The 17,584-nt window shown below is 42.5% G+C and overlaps 2 protein-coding genes and 1 pseudogene across 2 annotated transcripts; all 3 read left to right on the top strand.

Moving 5' to 3' along the window:
* The first annotated feature begins 8,456 nt into the window (after positions 1–8,456).
* On the top strand, positions 8,457–11,305 carry LOC138046698 (uncharacterized; annotated as a pseudogene).
* Positions 11,306–12,322: 1,017 nt separating this feature from the next.
* LOC138046697 (uncharacterized) lies at positions 12,323–13,042 on the top strand. The gene has a single exon (XM_068893291.1). The coding sequence runs from the start codon at positions 12,323–12,325 to the stop codon at positions 13,040–13,042; it is 720 nt and encodes a 239-aa protein (XP_068749392.1).
* Positions 13,043–13,056: 14 nt separating this feature from the next.
* LOC138046696 (uncharacterized) lies at positions 13,057–13,805 on the top strand. The gene is made up of 2 exons (XM_068893290.1): positions 13,057–13,185; positions 13,356–13,805. Exons 1-2 carry the CDS (start codon positions 13,057–13,059, stop codon positions 13,803–13,805), a joined length of 579 nt encoding a protein of 192 aa, XP_068749391.1.
* The last annotated feature ends 3,779 nt before the right edge of the window (positions 13,806–17,584 follow it).

Below are 17,584 nucleotides of genomic sequence, written 5' to 3'. Positions count from 1 at the left end.
ATAATAATTATAATTAATAACGGTTCAATATCAGTACATCCATGACAAGGCTCTTCACCTGATATAAGAGTAAAATAAGAAATTAAAAAAAATTGCATAAATCTAAATTATGAATTTATAAAAAGCTAGGTAATAAACAGTAAAATGTAATTATACAATATATAAATTTAATTTAAAACTAGGAAAGAAATTATTTCGCCCTATTCCGGCAGCGCTCCCTTAAAATACATAATGTTTGCTTACTGAAGGATTTAAAATTATTACAGCATTTAACATTGGATGGAAGAGAATTGAAGAGGGCTTCCCCGCTATACTGAAAAGTGTCCGAGGCATAGGAAATAACAAGATTTATGGTACTTGATGACCGTAAATTTCTAGCATGTCTTACTTGCTCAAGTTAAAGGTTTCTGGGCCAATCATGAGAGTATATAGCTTTGTACGCGACCTTTAGAACGTGCCATTCTCTACGTTCTTTCATTGGCAACCAGCCTAACTTAAAAATAGAGTCAATATTGTTCACATAGCGTCCAAAAACAAAACTGGCTGCCGCAAACTGGATGCGCTGTAACCTTGTTAAAAGGCAATCAGTAATTGGATAGAATATTATATCATTAAAGTCTAGGCGAGATAGAACCAGGCATTCAACTAAATGTTTTCTAAGATGGTAGTTTGTAAAGTTCTTGATATTCCTCAGCGAAGCTAAGACGAGATGGTTGACATGATCATCCCACTTCAAGGTGTGAACCCCAAGTAGTTTAATAGAGTGAACACGCTCCAGGGGTTTATTTCCTACAGATAAATGTATAGGACGTTCAGCCAGAGAATGGTAAGACGACATCTGAGGAGTTGAGAACAACATGCACTTTCAGCGCCAAGTTGGAGTCCTGGGACCAGTTTGTGACACCTGCAAGAGTCTAGTTCATGTCCACTTCTCTTGAGTCTAACTCCTTGACATTTAAGTGGTTGTACAGTGAGGTGTCGTCCGCATATTGGACGCATTCCATCGATGGTGGAGTGACCTCCTGTAGATCTGACACATCTAAGTTAAATATCATCGGTCCCAGGATGGACCCCTCTGGAACGCCATACCGTACTGAGATGACTGGTACGAGGACTTCCTATCGGCGATCTGCACTAACTGGGAGCAGCCAGATAGAAAGCTCTGGAGCCTGTTGAGAAAGGATTTTGAGAAACCGAGCTTGTTGCGCTTCACGATGGTCGCGCTAAAGGATACGGTGTCAAAAGCCTTCGAGAAATTGGCTAACACCATAAGCGTGACCTCTTTCCTTTTCATGGCATAGCGAATATCGTCTCTAACTCCCACCAAAGCTGTAGTGTTGGAATACCTTTTGCGGAAAGCAGCGATGCGATCGTGAAGAAGATGGGCGTGGTCCGCATAATTCGTCATTTGAATAGCACAAGCTTCTCGAAGACCTTGGAAAGAACAGGAAGAACTGAGAGATGGGCCGAAGTTGATCATTAGAGACTGAGTTGTCAATCTTTGGGACTGGAGACACCCGAGCAATCTTCCATTGCTTGGAAAATAAGCTTTCACAATGCAACTATTTTGATGAAGGGGGTACGTATCTGATCCGTGCCCGAAGAACAATCCGATCATAGATTCTTGATGACCTGGAGAACGTGGTGGTCGCTGGTCGCTGGTGGTCGCACGGCACGAACCTTTCGCAAGGGGGTGTGTCTCTCGAGACACTCGGATATTAGTGTATTCAGTGTCTCTAGTTCTTCGTCTGGATTATCTGAGTAGTATATAATAGACAGAGAAAGAGTAGAAAAGTCCTCTTTTAACACGTCCTCGTTAAAGTTCCTAATGTCCCGGATAAACTTATAACAAGGCTGGAACCGAGGAAGCCGTACATTGACGCATGCGTAGATGGCATCGGGGTCACTTACAATAGAGCATGGAATTATACCAGTGTTAGTGATAAAGTGATCACTTACAGTTTTGGAGTTCCTTGTAACACGTGTGGGCCGTTTCACAATCTGTGTAAGCTTAAACATATCCAGTATACCTTGATACCTTTTTGTTAGATGGTCAGCGGGACGAAGCATATCGATATTGATGTCTTCTGTATGCATTAACATGCCATCCCAGCACACAGACAGGTATCTAAGTAAGTTCTCTAAATTATCCAGCCAACCGGAAGGACTGAGCATGCGCTCGGAATTATAGATCACAAGTACAAAGGCCCTAATATACTTATTGCTGCCAGGCACCTCTATCCATAGGTGTTCAAGTTCTGGGTGGTCATTTTCAATGTCACGACGGCGCTTAGCTTATAATTGATATTTTCCTTAATTTAAACACCGACGTCACCTCCCCTTATACTTTCCCTGTTCTGTTTTGGTTCGTTCCTGCCTGTTTTGTAAGAAATGACTACTCTTTGTTAAAGATGTTGTGTTAGCCTTTGGTGTTTGTCACAAGAATATTGCATGGTATCAGAAGCGGTTTACAGCCATATTTTGGAGTTTTTGTACCCTTTACTCCGTGGTTCGTTGCTATTCACGTAAATCGAAGCCGAGTTGTACGAATTCATTGCAATCACTAAAGGAAATTTGTCTCGTCATCGGAAAAGATTCAAACAGAAATGGAGCAATTATGAGTTAGCCGCTGGAATTTCAAGAAAAGACGACCGAATACGAGTCGCCACCTTTCTAACCGTAGCTGGGTACAAAGCGTTGGATGTTTGCCTTGCATGACGGAGACACGCAGAACATTGACAAAGTTCTGGAACAGTTTGACGCTTTTTGTGAACACTGGAAGAATACGAGCTACTAAGAGAGGTATTTGCTTCTTTTTTTTTCAAGAGGACAGGAAAGTGGAGAATCGATTGAGAAATATGCCACAGTTTTGGGGAAACGTGGCAGACTACTGCGAATTCACAGATGTGAAAGATTCATTGATCCGTGAACGCATCGAATTTGGAATCACAGATAACCACATGAGAGAGCGCTTGTTAAGAGTACCAGATTTAACGCAAAATAAAGCTCTGAAAATTGCACGGGCCGCTGAAGCAACGAAAAGTCAATTGAAGCAAATACAAAATCTCCATGAGGTAAATGTAGTGGGAAAGACAAAAGAAAGATTGCCCAGGAAAAAGCCAGAGGAGAAGAAACCGATACATAGCAGTCCGGAACAGAAAAGAGTCTGAGTCATCATTTCTCACCATATTTAATACCCCGTTTGGGTGTTATCGCTGGCTTCGTTTACCATTTGGAATTAATACGGCCCCCAGCAGAGTGCCAGTGTAGAATCCATGAAAGTCTCCAAGGACTTAAAGAAGACATTGTTGGTGACATACTGTGGGAAGGGGGGGGCTGAAGGTAACACTTACGAAAGTGCTGTTGAAGACCACAGAAACCTGCTCTCCTCGATAGGTGTCGTGAGAAGAGTATCAAGCTCAATCCAAAGAAGCTACAGCTAAGAAAGTCAGAGGTACCATACGCTGATCATGTCTTGACTTCGGATGGCCTCAAGCCCCACTTTTCGGTTGTCGGTAAAATTCAGTCACTTTGTCGGTAGTCGGTTAAAATTTCTGATCTTTGTCGGTTGTTGGTAAGTCTCAGTTAATAATTGACAATGCACGTTAATTGTTAATATGTCTTATAAAATTCACCTAGTTTCAAGACTTCAAGCCCCATATAACGTGTGAAACTAGTAACTTGTAAGAGTGTATCATTTGATAGCTCTTAGAGCGAGTTTCAATTGAGTATCGTAAAACCAAACCCAAAGTAATTACTTTGGCCAATCAAAAAGGACGGAGACAATCCAGTAAACCAATCAAAACTCGAAGTAATCACACGTAGCCGACACAATGCGCGAGGAAATGTGGACACGCGAGCCACGATTGGTGTTGGTTTCACTTCTGATTGGTTGACAAAATGGCGCGAGAACTTTGAACCAATCACTGAGTGAAGTAATCATTAACAAAAGTAATTATCTAATTACTTTCGACACTCAATTGAAAACCCCTCTAAAGTTCATTAACTCTGGTTTGTTTTTATGTATAGATCGTTTTGACGGTCACACAACAAAAAAATAAAATCGAAACCGTTCAATGAAATTAGCCAAAAAACTTGGAATGTTGTAGGAGACACATTCATAAATCACCTCACCTATTTTCAGGTCTGTTCGGTACATCGTTTCTGAGTTATTTGTCGAAGTTTTTCACGCAACTTTGTAGAGTTTTGTATGGAGCCGCCATGTTGGTGCACCACTGTTGTGCACCAATATGGCGGCCAGAAATCAACACGAACGATGAAAGCGCTTACGTTTCGCTCATGAAATAAAACACATGTGTATGAACACATCTCCGAATGTACTTGAAACGCTAAGACTGCTGAGATTCATAGGCATAGAAATTTTTTTCAACCAAATAACTTTGTATCATGGTGTCACACAAAGCAAAGCAAAGTGACAATTCGGAAATTCAAAATACTGTCTTTTCAAAATGAAAGACCCCATGGAACTGGAAACTTGAAAAAAGATTTATTTCTAGGCCATTTTGAACCTGCTATAGATAAAAATTCAAAACACCTTGCGCTTTTGAGTTTAGAATTTAATGAGGTCGTTGTGAAAACCATGTATATCATTTAGCTGGCCGCAGTTTGCATCCGGCTCGAATAGACCTATTTGGTTAGACCAATATTAAACTTGTGTTAAACGCAACAACAATATAATTTCTATTTTTCTTTTCGACCACATTGGTCCACATCACGATCGCGCGAGATCACGGGAACCCTCATATCCGCAGACAGAATGGGCAGCGGCGGGTGCAAAGTGAGTGCGTATTACCCGATCCGGCAGAGATGTAAGTAGTAAATGACAGTTGACTTTATGGCGCTTGCAACGATATTGTTACTTCAAGAGAGGATACTGGGACCGATAAGCTGGGGTATGGATAAGCAAGAAGGGTTCCATTCTGTGGATGAACAAGTAATATCGCCGCTTCACAGCTGTCTCATACAACCTGAAGATTCGGTAAGCCAAACAGGGTCAAATTCGTCATCAAGTTTGTCAAGGAGGAGAAAGGACGCCCAAATTACAGAGGCACCCAACGAATCTGTTCATCACATTATCTGTTCCCCAGAGGAATCTTGCTGGCTGGCAAAAATACAGGTGTTTCGATGAGCTGGCTGGGAAATTTTGTTAGTGATAGAGGTTTTGCCTAGGAATTACTGACTTTTTCTAGCATTTCAACCCGAGCTGAAAAAAAAAAAAAAAAAAAAAAAAAAGAACCCCCTTCCCAGAGAGTAGTCACAAACATACGACGGCTGGTCAGAGTGATTGCGCTTGCGGCAAAAACCTGTTTTGACCGGGTTTTGTCGCTTTTGTTCGGTCGTTTTGGATGGAGGGATTTGAAAGCCTGCGGAATTCCTGGCTGGGATATAATTTTGATGAGCTGGCTGGGAAACCAACCAATTTTATCTAGCTGGCTGGAAAATTTCTTATGTGTCTTGCTGGGAACAAGGAACAGATAATGTTTTCCCAGCAACACTGAAAAACACCTGAAAATGCCTTAATAACATTTATTTTGATAAACTGGGGTATAACAATACATTTTACAACAAAATTGGTCGTTGGATGCCCCTGAAATTAAGACCGCCATCGCGAGCTTTCAAGTAAAGCAGTTAAAGGAGCGAATAAAAACGGAAAATGAGGCACGTGAGAAGGAATTTAGATACGAAAAGGCCCAAAGGGAATTGGAGTTCAAACTGGAATATCGACAACGGAAGCTCGATGTGTTACGGAAAAAACGAGAGAACGATATGGCCACAACTTCTGCCCAAGACCAGGCGGAGGTAGCATAGCTTGAGAATGAAATAGCGGGACGAGACCATATCCAAGGTAAAGAGGTCACTGAGGGAAGGGTTAAGGTCAGTCAAAAGTCGCCATCATTGAAACATTATTTAGTTCCCAGTCCCCATACAGTTACTGATCTAGACGGTAAAGATGAACATTCAAGCCCATGTATTAAAGTTGAACCTGGAATGACAACGGGATATGTTTCCCAAGGAAGTAGGCCAGTTGTTTACTAAGAGTCATCCCTAAATTATGACAGACAAACTGCATTTCATATAAAGATACTCCCCTGAGTACAAGTCACAAGTCTTTGCCATTAGAGAATTTATGTTTTCCCTATTCCCTGCATACAAATAACTCAACTACTCAGACAACTATATTCTGGTTAAATAGGAAGCTGACTGCTGGCATGCGATTAGAGGTACAACCTGAGTTGCCCTCGCTGCTAAGGCCATGACGCCAGTTCCGTTTATTGAAATAATGCCGCAAAGGAAAATGTATGATCTCGAGAAAATCGCGCCTGCTGCCCGCCAGGAAAAACTCCGCTCTTTCTGGGAGAAACCTGGTCCCTCCTGAATGCAGATTCAGGCATGAACAAACCTTGAGTGAATAAGGCGTTAAATGAATGTCAAAACCATTTCAACAAGCTGAATTCGCCGATAATACAGCTAATAAAACGTCGATGAATAAAAATTTTCGCACTCGCCGTACTGGTCAGCATAGAATGACCCGCCTCTCAAAATCCCGCCGTTAAACATGTACTGACGTGATGACTACCATAGCAACTTTTAGCGAACTACGCCATCAAGGAATAACACAAACACCATAGCAACTCCTACCATTTTAGATGAACTGGGAAGACAATAGTTTGCTGCTTTTCTTTTAACCGTAGCAAACAATAAAATTTCATGCCGCTAATAATGATGCCCCCAACTTCGGCATAAGTCAGTTACCAGTTACCACAGCAAGTGAATTAAATGTGCTACCCCTCAGTACTTCTGCGAAATTACCTATCGTGTAGCATGAAAATTTTGCGGATTGGCGATTTTTTGTGGTTTGTGGGAACAAATTTTTGCAGTTCGAGAAGACCGACATTTCTGGTGGGAACTAATTTTTGCCATTCTCTGTTCAAGTAGCACAATATCTAAGTGGAAGAAACCTTAATACGGTATTTTCGACTTTTATTTTACGGTCTGTTGAGTCAAAGTTCACTCTACTTACATATTTAACCCATCGCTAGCGTGTTCCAGGCTCCCAGATGGTAGGGAAAGAGAAAAAAATGCGTGCGAAAAATGAGTGGGGGCTTGGGTCGAGGCCTGGCTAGCCCATCGCAGAAGTCGTTGTACCAGCAAATACCACTCGTTTAACCAACCCTTTGATGTATCAGTCAATCACCGGTGTGAACATTTCATGAGAGAAAAATTTCAAGGATGGTATGCTGGAGAAGTTGAGAAGAAGATAAACGCTGGACAAAACACCAGTGACATTGCAATTGAGATGGGCGTTCCAGTTATGCGCGAGCTAACCTTACGTTGCTTGATCGATTTTTATCAATACATGCAAAAAAAAAAATTCCACGATCATCGACAACGGATGCTGGGAAAAAATGCGGCATCACAGACGCCTAGGAAATGGTATTCCTTCAGATGACCCGTTCGCACCAATCTGATGAACTGAAATTGCTGTTCACTTGACATTTTTTGTTCTTTTTACAATGTTTTGCTTGCGTAACAGACTACTGCATTATGTTTAAGTCCAGTTTATAACGCCCCAGTGGCACAAGTCCATTAAAAGCAGAGTTTTCAATTTGACTGAAGGGAGTTAGTTTTTGCGGCGTTTTATTTTGCTGGTTTTTTTTTTTTGCGGGAACTAATATTTGCGGATCGACGTCAATCCGCAAAATTCGCAAAAATTAGAACCCGCAAAATGTTCATGCTACGCAGTAATCGAGATCTCCTTCAACCTGGAATTAAATGTTCATCCCAAGCTACACCAACCCCTGTCAGCTTAGCTGAAAGGACCCAAATGTTTGATGAGTTCCCCTCATCTGGACATGCAACTTTGATAAACATGGGTCATCTTGCAATGGTAGTGCATCTACTCCTTATTTTGATACAGAAATTTGTCATGGTACTACTCCCCTGGGAAGGGCCACAAGTATCCCTTCGAAATCAACTTACAGTACTATTTGTAGTGGCAACTTAGCTTGGGCCTCTTGTGAACCAAAATGTGGGTCCTCCATTCATTACTCTCAACCATCGTTCATGGCACACCGGGCTCCGGGTACTAAAAAGGCGTCAACTCCCTACTCAAGTGGTTTTAAAGTAACCACTAAGAATCATTCAGCTCAAGCTGAAGAACCAGTAGATTCGTTTATTGACAATCTCATAGAGGTTCAAGAAACTGTCTTCTGCTTGACCTCTGATAACTTGCAAACAGACTCAAGTGTAGAACAGGATAAGCAAGAACACACACACAAGAACAGCAGCTATTACCATCGCTTGAGCTCTTTAAGTTCACAGGCAAACCAATCGATTGGCCAACGTTTATTGAAAGATTTCGTCGCGAAATACACAACACGACGACACTTGCTGCGGCTATACTCTAAACCCCGGAGTACCTCAGCAGAGCAACTATGCGACTACCGATGCACCTAAGAGTAAGATGGTATGAGCACATAGATGGTCGTACGGATATGTCCAATCTGGTCGAGTTTGAAAGATGGTTGCATAAACGAGTTGACACCTTGTTTAACCCTCTGGAGGATTTTATATGCGAGAAATGGAGCAAGAAGCAGAGATCTACCAAACCGAAATCAAGCATGAAATTGCATCCTCTTGCCATTGAAGTGAAGCAGAGCTCCCCAACGAAGTCCTTAGTGGAAAACGATGCCATCACTGATCTGAAGCAAACTCCTCAGTTGCACCCCTAGGTCATGGCAACAGGGGCTTCTCACGGAAGTTCGGAGAGACAGCAATGCCTCTTACAACTCAAAGCAAGGTCAGGCTAACTTTCAAAATAAAGTAGCAGAAAAGAACGCTCAGTCGAATAGGAAGAAGTTTGTTGTTTGCCGAGAAAGGCAACCTGTTGCGTATTGTCCTGTTTTTAAGTCCAAGCAACTCCAAGAAAGAAGAAAACTTGCTTGGGAACATAAACTCTGTTTCAATTGTTTAGATAGATAGATAGATAGATAGATAGATAGATAGATAGATAGATAGATAGATAGATAGATAGGTAAAGCGTTTATTATAATACAAATCGCAGTCAAAAGACTGAATTACTTGTAAAAAGTATTTACAATAATTTAATAACATGTAAAATACAATGTAATATAATATCCTAAACTTAATCTTTTTTACGAAAAACTTACACATCTGAGAATTAATTATTAAAAGTATAAAAGTATGAATATAGTATAATACGTAGCTAAGGGTAATATTAAGATCTCAACAACTGAGAGGCGTAATGCATTATAAACGAACTTGAAAATCTCTTTGTCTTACAAAGTGGAAAGTGGAACTCTAAATTTTCTGCTCTTCCTAGTTCTATAGGTTATGGCATTAAGCGGCGGGAGAAGGTGATGGAGTTTGTGCCCCTTATTATCGACTATATCCATAAACAGTTTGCGGCATAAAAGCTCCCGTCTATCTTGAAAAGTGGACATGCTAGATTTAGTTAGCGCCTCACTATAGTTAAGGGTCGGGATATATTATCCTTAACGACCTTTTTTGGATCCTTTCCAATTGATCCGACAAGTACGCAGGCAAACTTGAGTGAAATAACAGACAGGCATACTCTAGTACTGATCTTATGCAAGCACAATAAAATTGAAGCAAAGATATACAGTCAATATGTGCGCGCTTAAGTTGTTTTAAAAGATAAACTCTTTGTGATGCCTTTACGGTGACATTGTCAATATGATCATTCCATTTCAGATCGTCTCTAACAGTTAAGCCTAGGATTTTAGCCGATTTGACAACTTCGAACTGCTTGCCTTCAGATTCAAGGGGAGTAGAGGCACCACGTTTCTTACGGAAGTCTAATTGCATCTCCTTACACTTAGTTGGATTTAGGCGGAATACATTTTCATCCGTCCATTTGAGCACCCCATCCACTGTATTTTGCAGGGTACTCGTACTTGACTTAGGTATAACTTCGGCGAGTGTGGTATCATCGGCAAACTTCCACAGGGCGCTGGTAGTACTAAGGTCATTTATCATGGCAAGAAAAAGCCATGGACCAATTTTTGTGCCCAGTGGAATCAAGAAATGGAATCAAGCTGGAATCAAGTTTGACGCGCTGAGATCTGTTTCGCAAAAAGTCACAAATACAATTAACAACAGTAGGCTTAACACCGACGCTGTAAAGTTTGGAGATAAGCAGATTGTGATCTACAAGGTCGAACGCCTTCTTATAATCAAGAAGAGCCACCCTGACAGGAGAACCTGACCCGTCCGTAGCTTCTAGCCGATGATGTAGCATTGAAATGAGTGCGAAAGTTGTGCAGGAATTTGGAATAAAGCCGTACTGGTTAGGGTCGATACACTTCAATAAAACAGGCTTAAGATCTTTCTCAATAACGAAGGGAAACCATCAGGGAAACCATCAGGCGAAAGGGAAACCATCAGTCGAAATGCTGTCCCAGTAAAAAACGCTGTTTGAAGGAACACTGTAGTCTACCCCACCACACACTGTTACATGAAGGTCACCAAGCACATTCAAATCCTGATTATCCAACAGACATTCACAGCAGCACACCCAGGATATCAGCTCCTCCGCAAGACGTTGCTTGACGTTCCGGGCTTTCCCCAAGTTCATTAACCACTGCGGAGAGTAACGTCCACCAAGTTTGCGTTCAGCCCCCGACGAAAGGTCCTCCTTCAAGTCGTACCAGTTCAGATCCATAGGCAAGGAAAAGTAGTCAACGTGTACGCTATTCTCGATCCTGGAAGTGACTCAACCCTTATCAAAAGGGATTTAGCAGACCACCTACAACTCGTTGGTGAAACCTACCAGACTCAGCGTCTGAATAGAGTGAGTTTTGGTCTCTCGTCTAAAGATCATTCAGAACCAGTAATGGTGAATGGAGCGTTGGATATTGACAAGCTTAATATTCCTTCCGTCAAACTGCCGAAATGGGCAGCCATGTGGAGTCATTTATCGGGTATCGACTTACCTGATCTTGACAGTTCCGAAGTAATGCTTCTAGTTGGATCTAATATGGCCCACCTGCTTATTCACCTCGAAGTCCACCAGAGACGAGTGGACGAGCCCATCACCATTAAGACCCCCCTTGGATGGAGCCCTCCCTCTTTGGTAACGCAACCAAAGGACTGTATGAAACAATCAATGCAAACCTTCTTGCAACAATCGAAGGGCTCCCTCTGCAACAACAAATTGAACGATTTGGGGAGGTTGACTCTTATGCGACGAAGCAAGATCCCTCAGAAGCCACCCTGTCCATTGAAGACCAAAGAGCCCTAGCTGTCTTGCAGAGCACTACCGTTGCTATGGAAAGGGGAGCTAATCATGCCAAGCAACCGTGCTATGGCAGTTTCAAAACTCCACTCGACCGAAAGGAAGCTCAAGAAGGATCCAGAATTGGTGGTGAAATACAAAAAAGTCATAAATGATTACGTCAATAGAGGACACGCAAAAAAGATGATTCATGAAGAGGCCAAACTAACATCTTTAAGAACGTGGTACTTGCCACACCATGCAGTGCTGAACTCCAACAAACCTGGCAAAGTCCGCGTGGTTTTTGACGCAGCAGCAAGGTTTCATGGCGTTTCGTTGAATGGCCAACTTTTGACCGATCCTGATTTATTAAACAATTTGGTTGGTATCCTCTTCAGATTTCGAAGTGGAAGGATTGCTGTTATAGCAGACATTAAACAAATGTTCCATCAAGTTTACGTTTCTGAAAAAGATAGAGACTCACTACGCTTCTTTGTGGAGAGACTTAGATGAAACAAATAAGCCGGACGAATATCATATGACAGTTCACGTGTTTGGCTCCGTCAACTCGCCATGTTTGTGCAAGCTATGCGTTACAGAGAACTGCTCTTGACCAGCGAGGAAAAATTCCTTGAAGATACGATTTAAGCAGGAAAGAGAAATTTCTACATGGATGACCTGTTGGCACCGAAGCCGAGCCCGGATGAAGCCATAGTGTTAGTCAGGCAGCTGATAGAAATCCTAACAAAATGGCTGTCAAACATTCGGCAAGTTGTAGCAGCAATCTCTACTTCTGAAGTAGCTTGTGACACTGTCAATCTTGATCGCAACGAGTTACCCCAGGAAAGAGCCCTTGGCATCAAATGGCATGCAGAACAGGCCTTGTTGAGGGGCGAAACCAATGAAGAATGAATTTCCCAATACTAAGCGAGGTGTGTTGAGTGCCACAAGCACTGGGTTCGACCCTCTTGACCTCGCCGCCCCCTTACGTATTAAAGGCGAAACTGATCGTTCAAGAACTTTGGAGACGTCAAATCGAGTGGGATGAAGTGCTGCCTGACGACATGCTCCAACAGAGTTCAAATTGGGGAGGGCGGTTTGAAGATTTCGCAGCCCATCGCAGTCCCTCGATGGTACGGCTTTCATCATGACGAGTGCCAAAGCGTTCAGTTACACATGTTCTGTAATGCATCTGAAATCGCTTACGGAGCGGTTGCCTACTTTCGTACGGTTACTCGTGGACAAGTCGTCAGCTTTGTTATAAGCAAGACCAGACTACCACCGATCAAGACATTGACCATATCACGTTTGGAGCTGCAGGCTGCGGTTGTTGCTGCTAGATTGAAAACCAAGATACTTGAAGAAATCGATTTTAAAGTTAACGAAACGTATTTTTGGAGCGATTCCAAGATCGTATTGCACTACCTCAGCAACGTCCAGAGAAGATTTAGCGTGTACGTGTCACACAGGGTCGCTGAAATCACCTCCAAATCAGACATCAATGAGTGGCATCACATTCCTGGCACAATGAACGTAGCTGACGATTGTACGAGTGGGAAGGAGATTCACGAACTAACTCCAAAATGTCGGTGGATCAGCGGTCCTCAATTTTTGACGCTACCTGAGGAGGAATGGCCGAGTTTCAAAGAGGACTTGCAAGTCCACGAGAGCGAATTGGAAGTCAGGGCCTCAGTCGATCCTAACAACGTGGACCGCCTCTTCTATGCCTGTAGTAGAATGGGAGAAGTACTCTACTTGGAGTAGACTTATTCGGTTATATGCATGGTTTGAAGTCACTGAGTCAACAACAGATCTCTAGAGAGCTCGCTCATGAGGGGATCACATGGTACTTCAATCCTCCTTCATCCCCGCATATGGGAGGAATATTCGAGTCTATGGTTAAGCAGGTGAAGAGAGCATTAGGGCCGATTTACACGGTACGACTTTGTCGCATGCGACAACGGCTTACGACAGGCCCACGACATGATTTACGATTGTTGTGTACGTCAGAAAAAATGTCGTAGCATTTTGAAACATGTTTTAAAACGCTGCGACAATCGTAAGTCGGCCCTTACAGGCTGTCATAAATGACCAAGATTTGCCAGAAGAAACGCTCCATACAGTCCTTGTCGAGGCAGACGCTATCGTGAATAGTCGACCGCTCACCGCGGTCAGTGATGATGCAAATGATTACGAGGCACTGACCCTAAACCACTTCCTCAGCGGACGAGCATCGCCCAATAACTCACCCGGTCTATTTGAAGAACGTGAAATTAATAGCCCCAAGAGATGGAGAATGGCCCAACCGCTTGCTGATATGATATGGAGACGATGGCGCAGGGAGTATTTGCCGAATCTTTCGAAGTGGAACAAGGAGAACAAGGAACAGCGAAACCTAAAGAAAGCTGACTTAATCCTGTTAAAGACTGACGATGCTCCCCGGTCACATTGGCCCCTTGGAAGAGTTGTGAAGACCTTCCCTGGAGATGATGGTGGAGTGCGCACGGTAGAAGTCAAGACCCCCTGACGGAGCCTTGATGCGACCTGCCGCGAAGATATGCCTGTTAGAAGAATCTGTTTGATCAGGAGCTCATATATCGAACAAGAACAGTGCTTTACTGAGAACATTTGTAATTTAGGAACAGTTTTCTTCTTACTTGTGAAATAGGTTGTCGTTCGTCTTACTGGGGGGGGTGGGGGGAGGGGAAGGAGGGGAGAGGATGGACCCGCCGCTGTCCATTCTGTTTGCGGATATGAGGGTTCCCGTGATCTCGCGCGATCGTGATGTGGACCATGTGATCGAAAAGAAAAATAGAAATTATGTTGTTGTTGTTGCGTTTAACACAAGTTTAATATTGGTGTAACCACTCTTGACAAGCTCTAGATGTTCTTCATTTACAGTTTTGTCGTCATCAGAATCTGTCTCATATTCATCAGTTTGTACCTCTTTGTGATCCTCGAACATGTTGATCAAATGATATGGATTTCCTCAGGGAATGGAAGTCTCTCTTCAGACTCGTTGACGGTGGGTTGAACAGCGTAGACAGCATACTTGGCGTACTGCTCTGTTCCTCTCTGGCCATTCTTTCATAAGTTCCTCCATTCCTGGTGTTATTCCTTAACTTGGCAAAGGTGCTATCGTTTCAACAGCTGAAAGGGGCACGGCAGATTGAGGGACAGATTAGTAAGACCTGTCATGCATATAGTACTTTGCTGCCCCATCTGGATGTATGCTTTATAGACTCGTTCACGATGGTACCAAAGCTATTCAGACTAATAGAGCGTTCTTCGACTTACCGTTGAGCTCACTGCTGCCTTCATAAATATATTAAGTTTGCCCGTTCTATTTGCCACTGCCCCATCTGTTACTATAGCAAAGTTCTCGCATTTGCCCGTGGACGATTTTGTCAATCGAGAAACCACCAATTCCAAACTGAAGAGCTTGCTCCTTCAATCCCAAAAATTCTGTCAGACGTTTTTTTCAATTCCAGTACTTTTGTGAGTTTATCTATGTCGACCGGAACCCGGCTACGGTGGCGTTCGATTGCGACTTCTTCGCCTTTTCGGAAAAACTCACTATTACTTTTATGTAATAGGGTAACTGCGAAACTGGAGACCGTGCTCTTCCCCGGCCAAAAAGTAAGAAGATTACGGGAAATTCTATAGTTACCTTAAATGTGGTTACTTCGTAAACTAGAAAAAATACAAAATGCTCTTCTGATCTCTTCTTTCTGAAAACAAATATCGATAACGTCGGTCCATGTCGGTAGTCGGTAATTTTTTTTCTCGTTTTTGTCGGTAGTCGGTAGTATTCGTCGCCCTTTGTTGCTAGTCGGTTAACCCTATTCAGACCCTCACCCCATTTTGCGGCCAAGGAGTTCGCAGAGTTTACATCAGTTTCCCAGTTTGATCATCAAACCTCGTCACCTCATTATCCACAGTCAAAGGGAAAGATTGAAATGCTGTAAAGCAAGCAAAGAAGTTAGTAATCAAGGCAAAGGAAAGTGGACAAGACCCCTTTCTAGACATTCTTGATTGGCGTAATATACCATCACCCAGTATGGGAACGCCAAGACGAAGACTTGAAGTCTTACGAAGACCTTGATGTCAACAGCAAGTCCTCTGCTCAAACCCATAATCTTGCAAGGAACTGCAGATAAGTTGAGAGAAAGAAAGGCCATATAAGAGCAGAACTACAACAATGGAAAAAAAGAACTGCCTGAACTGGAACCCGGTGACGTGGTGCCCATGAAACCACTAGCTGCAGATAAACAGAAACTGCGGAGGAAAGGGACAGTCATCAAAAAACTGACTCCCCGGTCTTATTAAGTAGACCTACACCGAAGGAATAGGAGGCCCCTGGTGAATCAGCACCACAACCCGCAGCATATTTACTTTCTCCACAGAAGAGTTCCTTTCAAGCAGTGCGAGAATCAACAAGCTGGCCCGTTATGCAGACAAGATGTGGCAGACACGTTCGTGCACTCCAACGATTTCAACATATTTTGTTTGAAGAAGTGTTCAAGCCCTTTCAAGCTGGTGACACTTCAACTTTCGACATTTTCAGTATTTGACCGATAATATGAAGTACTGTGTAGTATTGCCTCCCCTTGCCCCCCCCCCCCCTCCCTTCCATTCATCTTCTGCCATACATAATGAACGCAGCCAGCCTAAGCCAAGCTTGCAAACAGTGATAGATAAAGGTGAAGTCACTTTATTCAGTTACGAAACTTTTTTATTTTATTTTCTCAATTTGCATTATTGTTTACAGTACACACTGCTTACAATATTAAAACTGAAATAATTAAGTAACGGGCATGGCTTTCTTAGAATGCCAAACACCACATCTTTTAAAGTAATGGAAATCTTTTCATTCATAGACGAACCAAAACACTTCAATGCTATTCCAAAAGGATCTTACGCGAGAGCAACTATATAGCAAATGACAGTTTCTGTGTTACATTTGCAAAATGGCTTGAGAGCTTCTTTATGAGGACTTTACGAATGGTATCAATGGAAGCCGACGGTACGCAAGAGTAGTAAAGGTAGTCCTAACCTCCCCCCCCCCTCTTTTTTTTTTCTCGCTGTTTTCTCCTGCGACGTTGTGTGATTCTTGATTCTCTGTTGTCACGACGTCATGCCTTATCTAACAAAGGGTCCTTTTCCACCCCCCCCCCCCCTTCCTTTTTGGGTCGCGAGCGTTAATTCAATAATTTTCTTCCCTTTTTCCGCAGATATTCAGACCGAGCCAACAGGCCACAGACCTTATTAAAACTATTGCAACTCGCAATTTATTGACATTTTTGACAAAGTTGGAAATCCTATTAAAAATGCTAAACATGACACAATATATTTTTGAATAATTAAAAAAAATCAGTTTCACAATTACATTATATATACATCAATTCTTGACATTGAAAATGAGTCAGTGTCATAGTAGACAACGCCTTGACCCCCAGCCTAAGATCTGAGCTTGGCCTCTCATTGTTGTCAACACTCAGCTTCAGATTGGTTGACACAAACATGATTCGCAGGGAAAAGGGCTTTAGGTGTGTCTTCCATGCGCTCTACAGCTGCCTAACTCGAACTCGTTGAAGTCTGTACATTATGACACTTTTCAACTGCAATAAGCAAAATGTCATTCTTTCATTGTAACCGTCATTTCCTTGCTCATGTAAATCTTAATGTTCATCCTTTTTTCTTCATCAACATCATACACTGTCTTTCGTCTTTATATTCATTGCCCCCAGTCTATCCACTACTATCCTCCATCTCCATCACTGACACTGTCATAAGGTTGGAAACGCTGTGATTATTTCCTGGTTTTGAACGCTGTAAATTACAGTTACACTGTAACATGGTGCACCCGTTATTCCATGCACCCCAATTACCGTTTGCCACTTTCTTTTTTTGATTCCTCTGTCTCTTCGTGTTCGATGCCGTTTCACAACATCTGGGTTTTCTATGGTCTCTTTGATGAGTTCCTCTATTTTCTTTAAATTTGAACAGACGAAATAGCTTTTTTGATTCCCCTGAGCTGGGTTGACATGTCTTGATACAATATGTTGCAGTGCCTGACGTGGAGCTTCATTGCTTCCCTCCATCTTGTGAAAATGAAGTCTTGGAACTCAGTCGAATATCTTTATACCATACGATAATTGACGTCATTAGACGTGGCAAGAAATGATTGGCTCGACATTTTTTCATAAGCGTTGATTGGTTAACTAGAAGTTTATTGCAACCAATCAGAAGACAGACAATCTTCTTTAAGCCAATCAACACCCAGTTTATTTTTTGTCATCCAAT

Source organism: Montipora capricornis, chromosome 4 (genome assembly GCF_036669925.1).
Source record: "Montipora capricornis isolate CH-2021 chromosome 4, ASM3666992v2, whole genome shotgun sequence".
NCBI lineage: Eukaryota > Metazoa > Cnidaria > Anthozoa > Scleractinia > Acroporidae > Montipora > Montipora capricornis.
Note: the sequence above shows the minus strand (reverse complement) of the source record. Positions and strands in the feature narration are given on the sequence as shown.

Bases quoted from the DNA above. Each gene is read 5' to 3' on its own strand.
- LOC138046697 (XM_068893291.1), top strand. From the start codon at position 12,323: ATGAAGTGCTGCCTGACGACATGCTCCAACAGAGTTCAAATTGGGGAG.
- LOC138046696 (XM_068893290.1), top strand. From the start codon at position 13,057: ATGCATGGTTTGAAGTCACTGAGTCAACAACAGATCTCTAGAGAGCTC. The intron at 13,186-13,355 runs GTGAAGAGAGCA...CGGCCCTTACAG, and splicing joins TCGAGTCTATGGTTAAGCAG to GCTGTCATAAATGACCAAGA.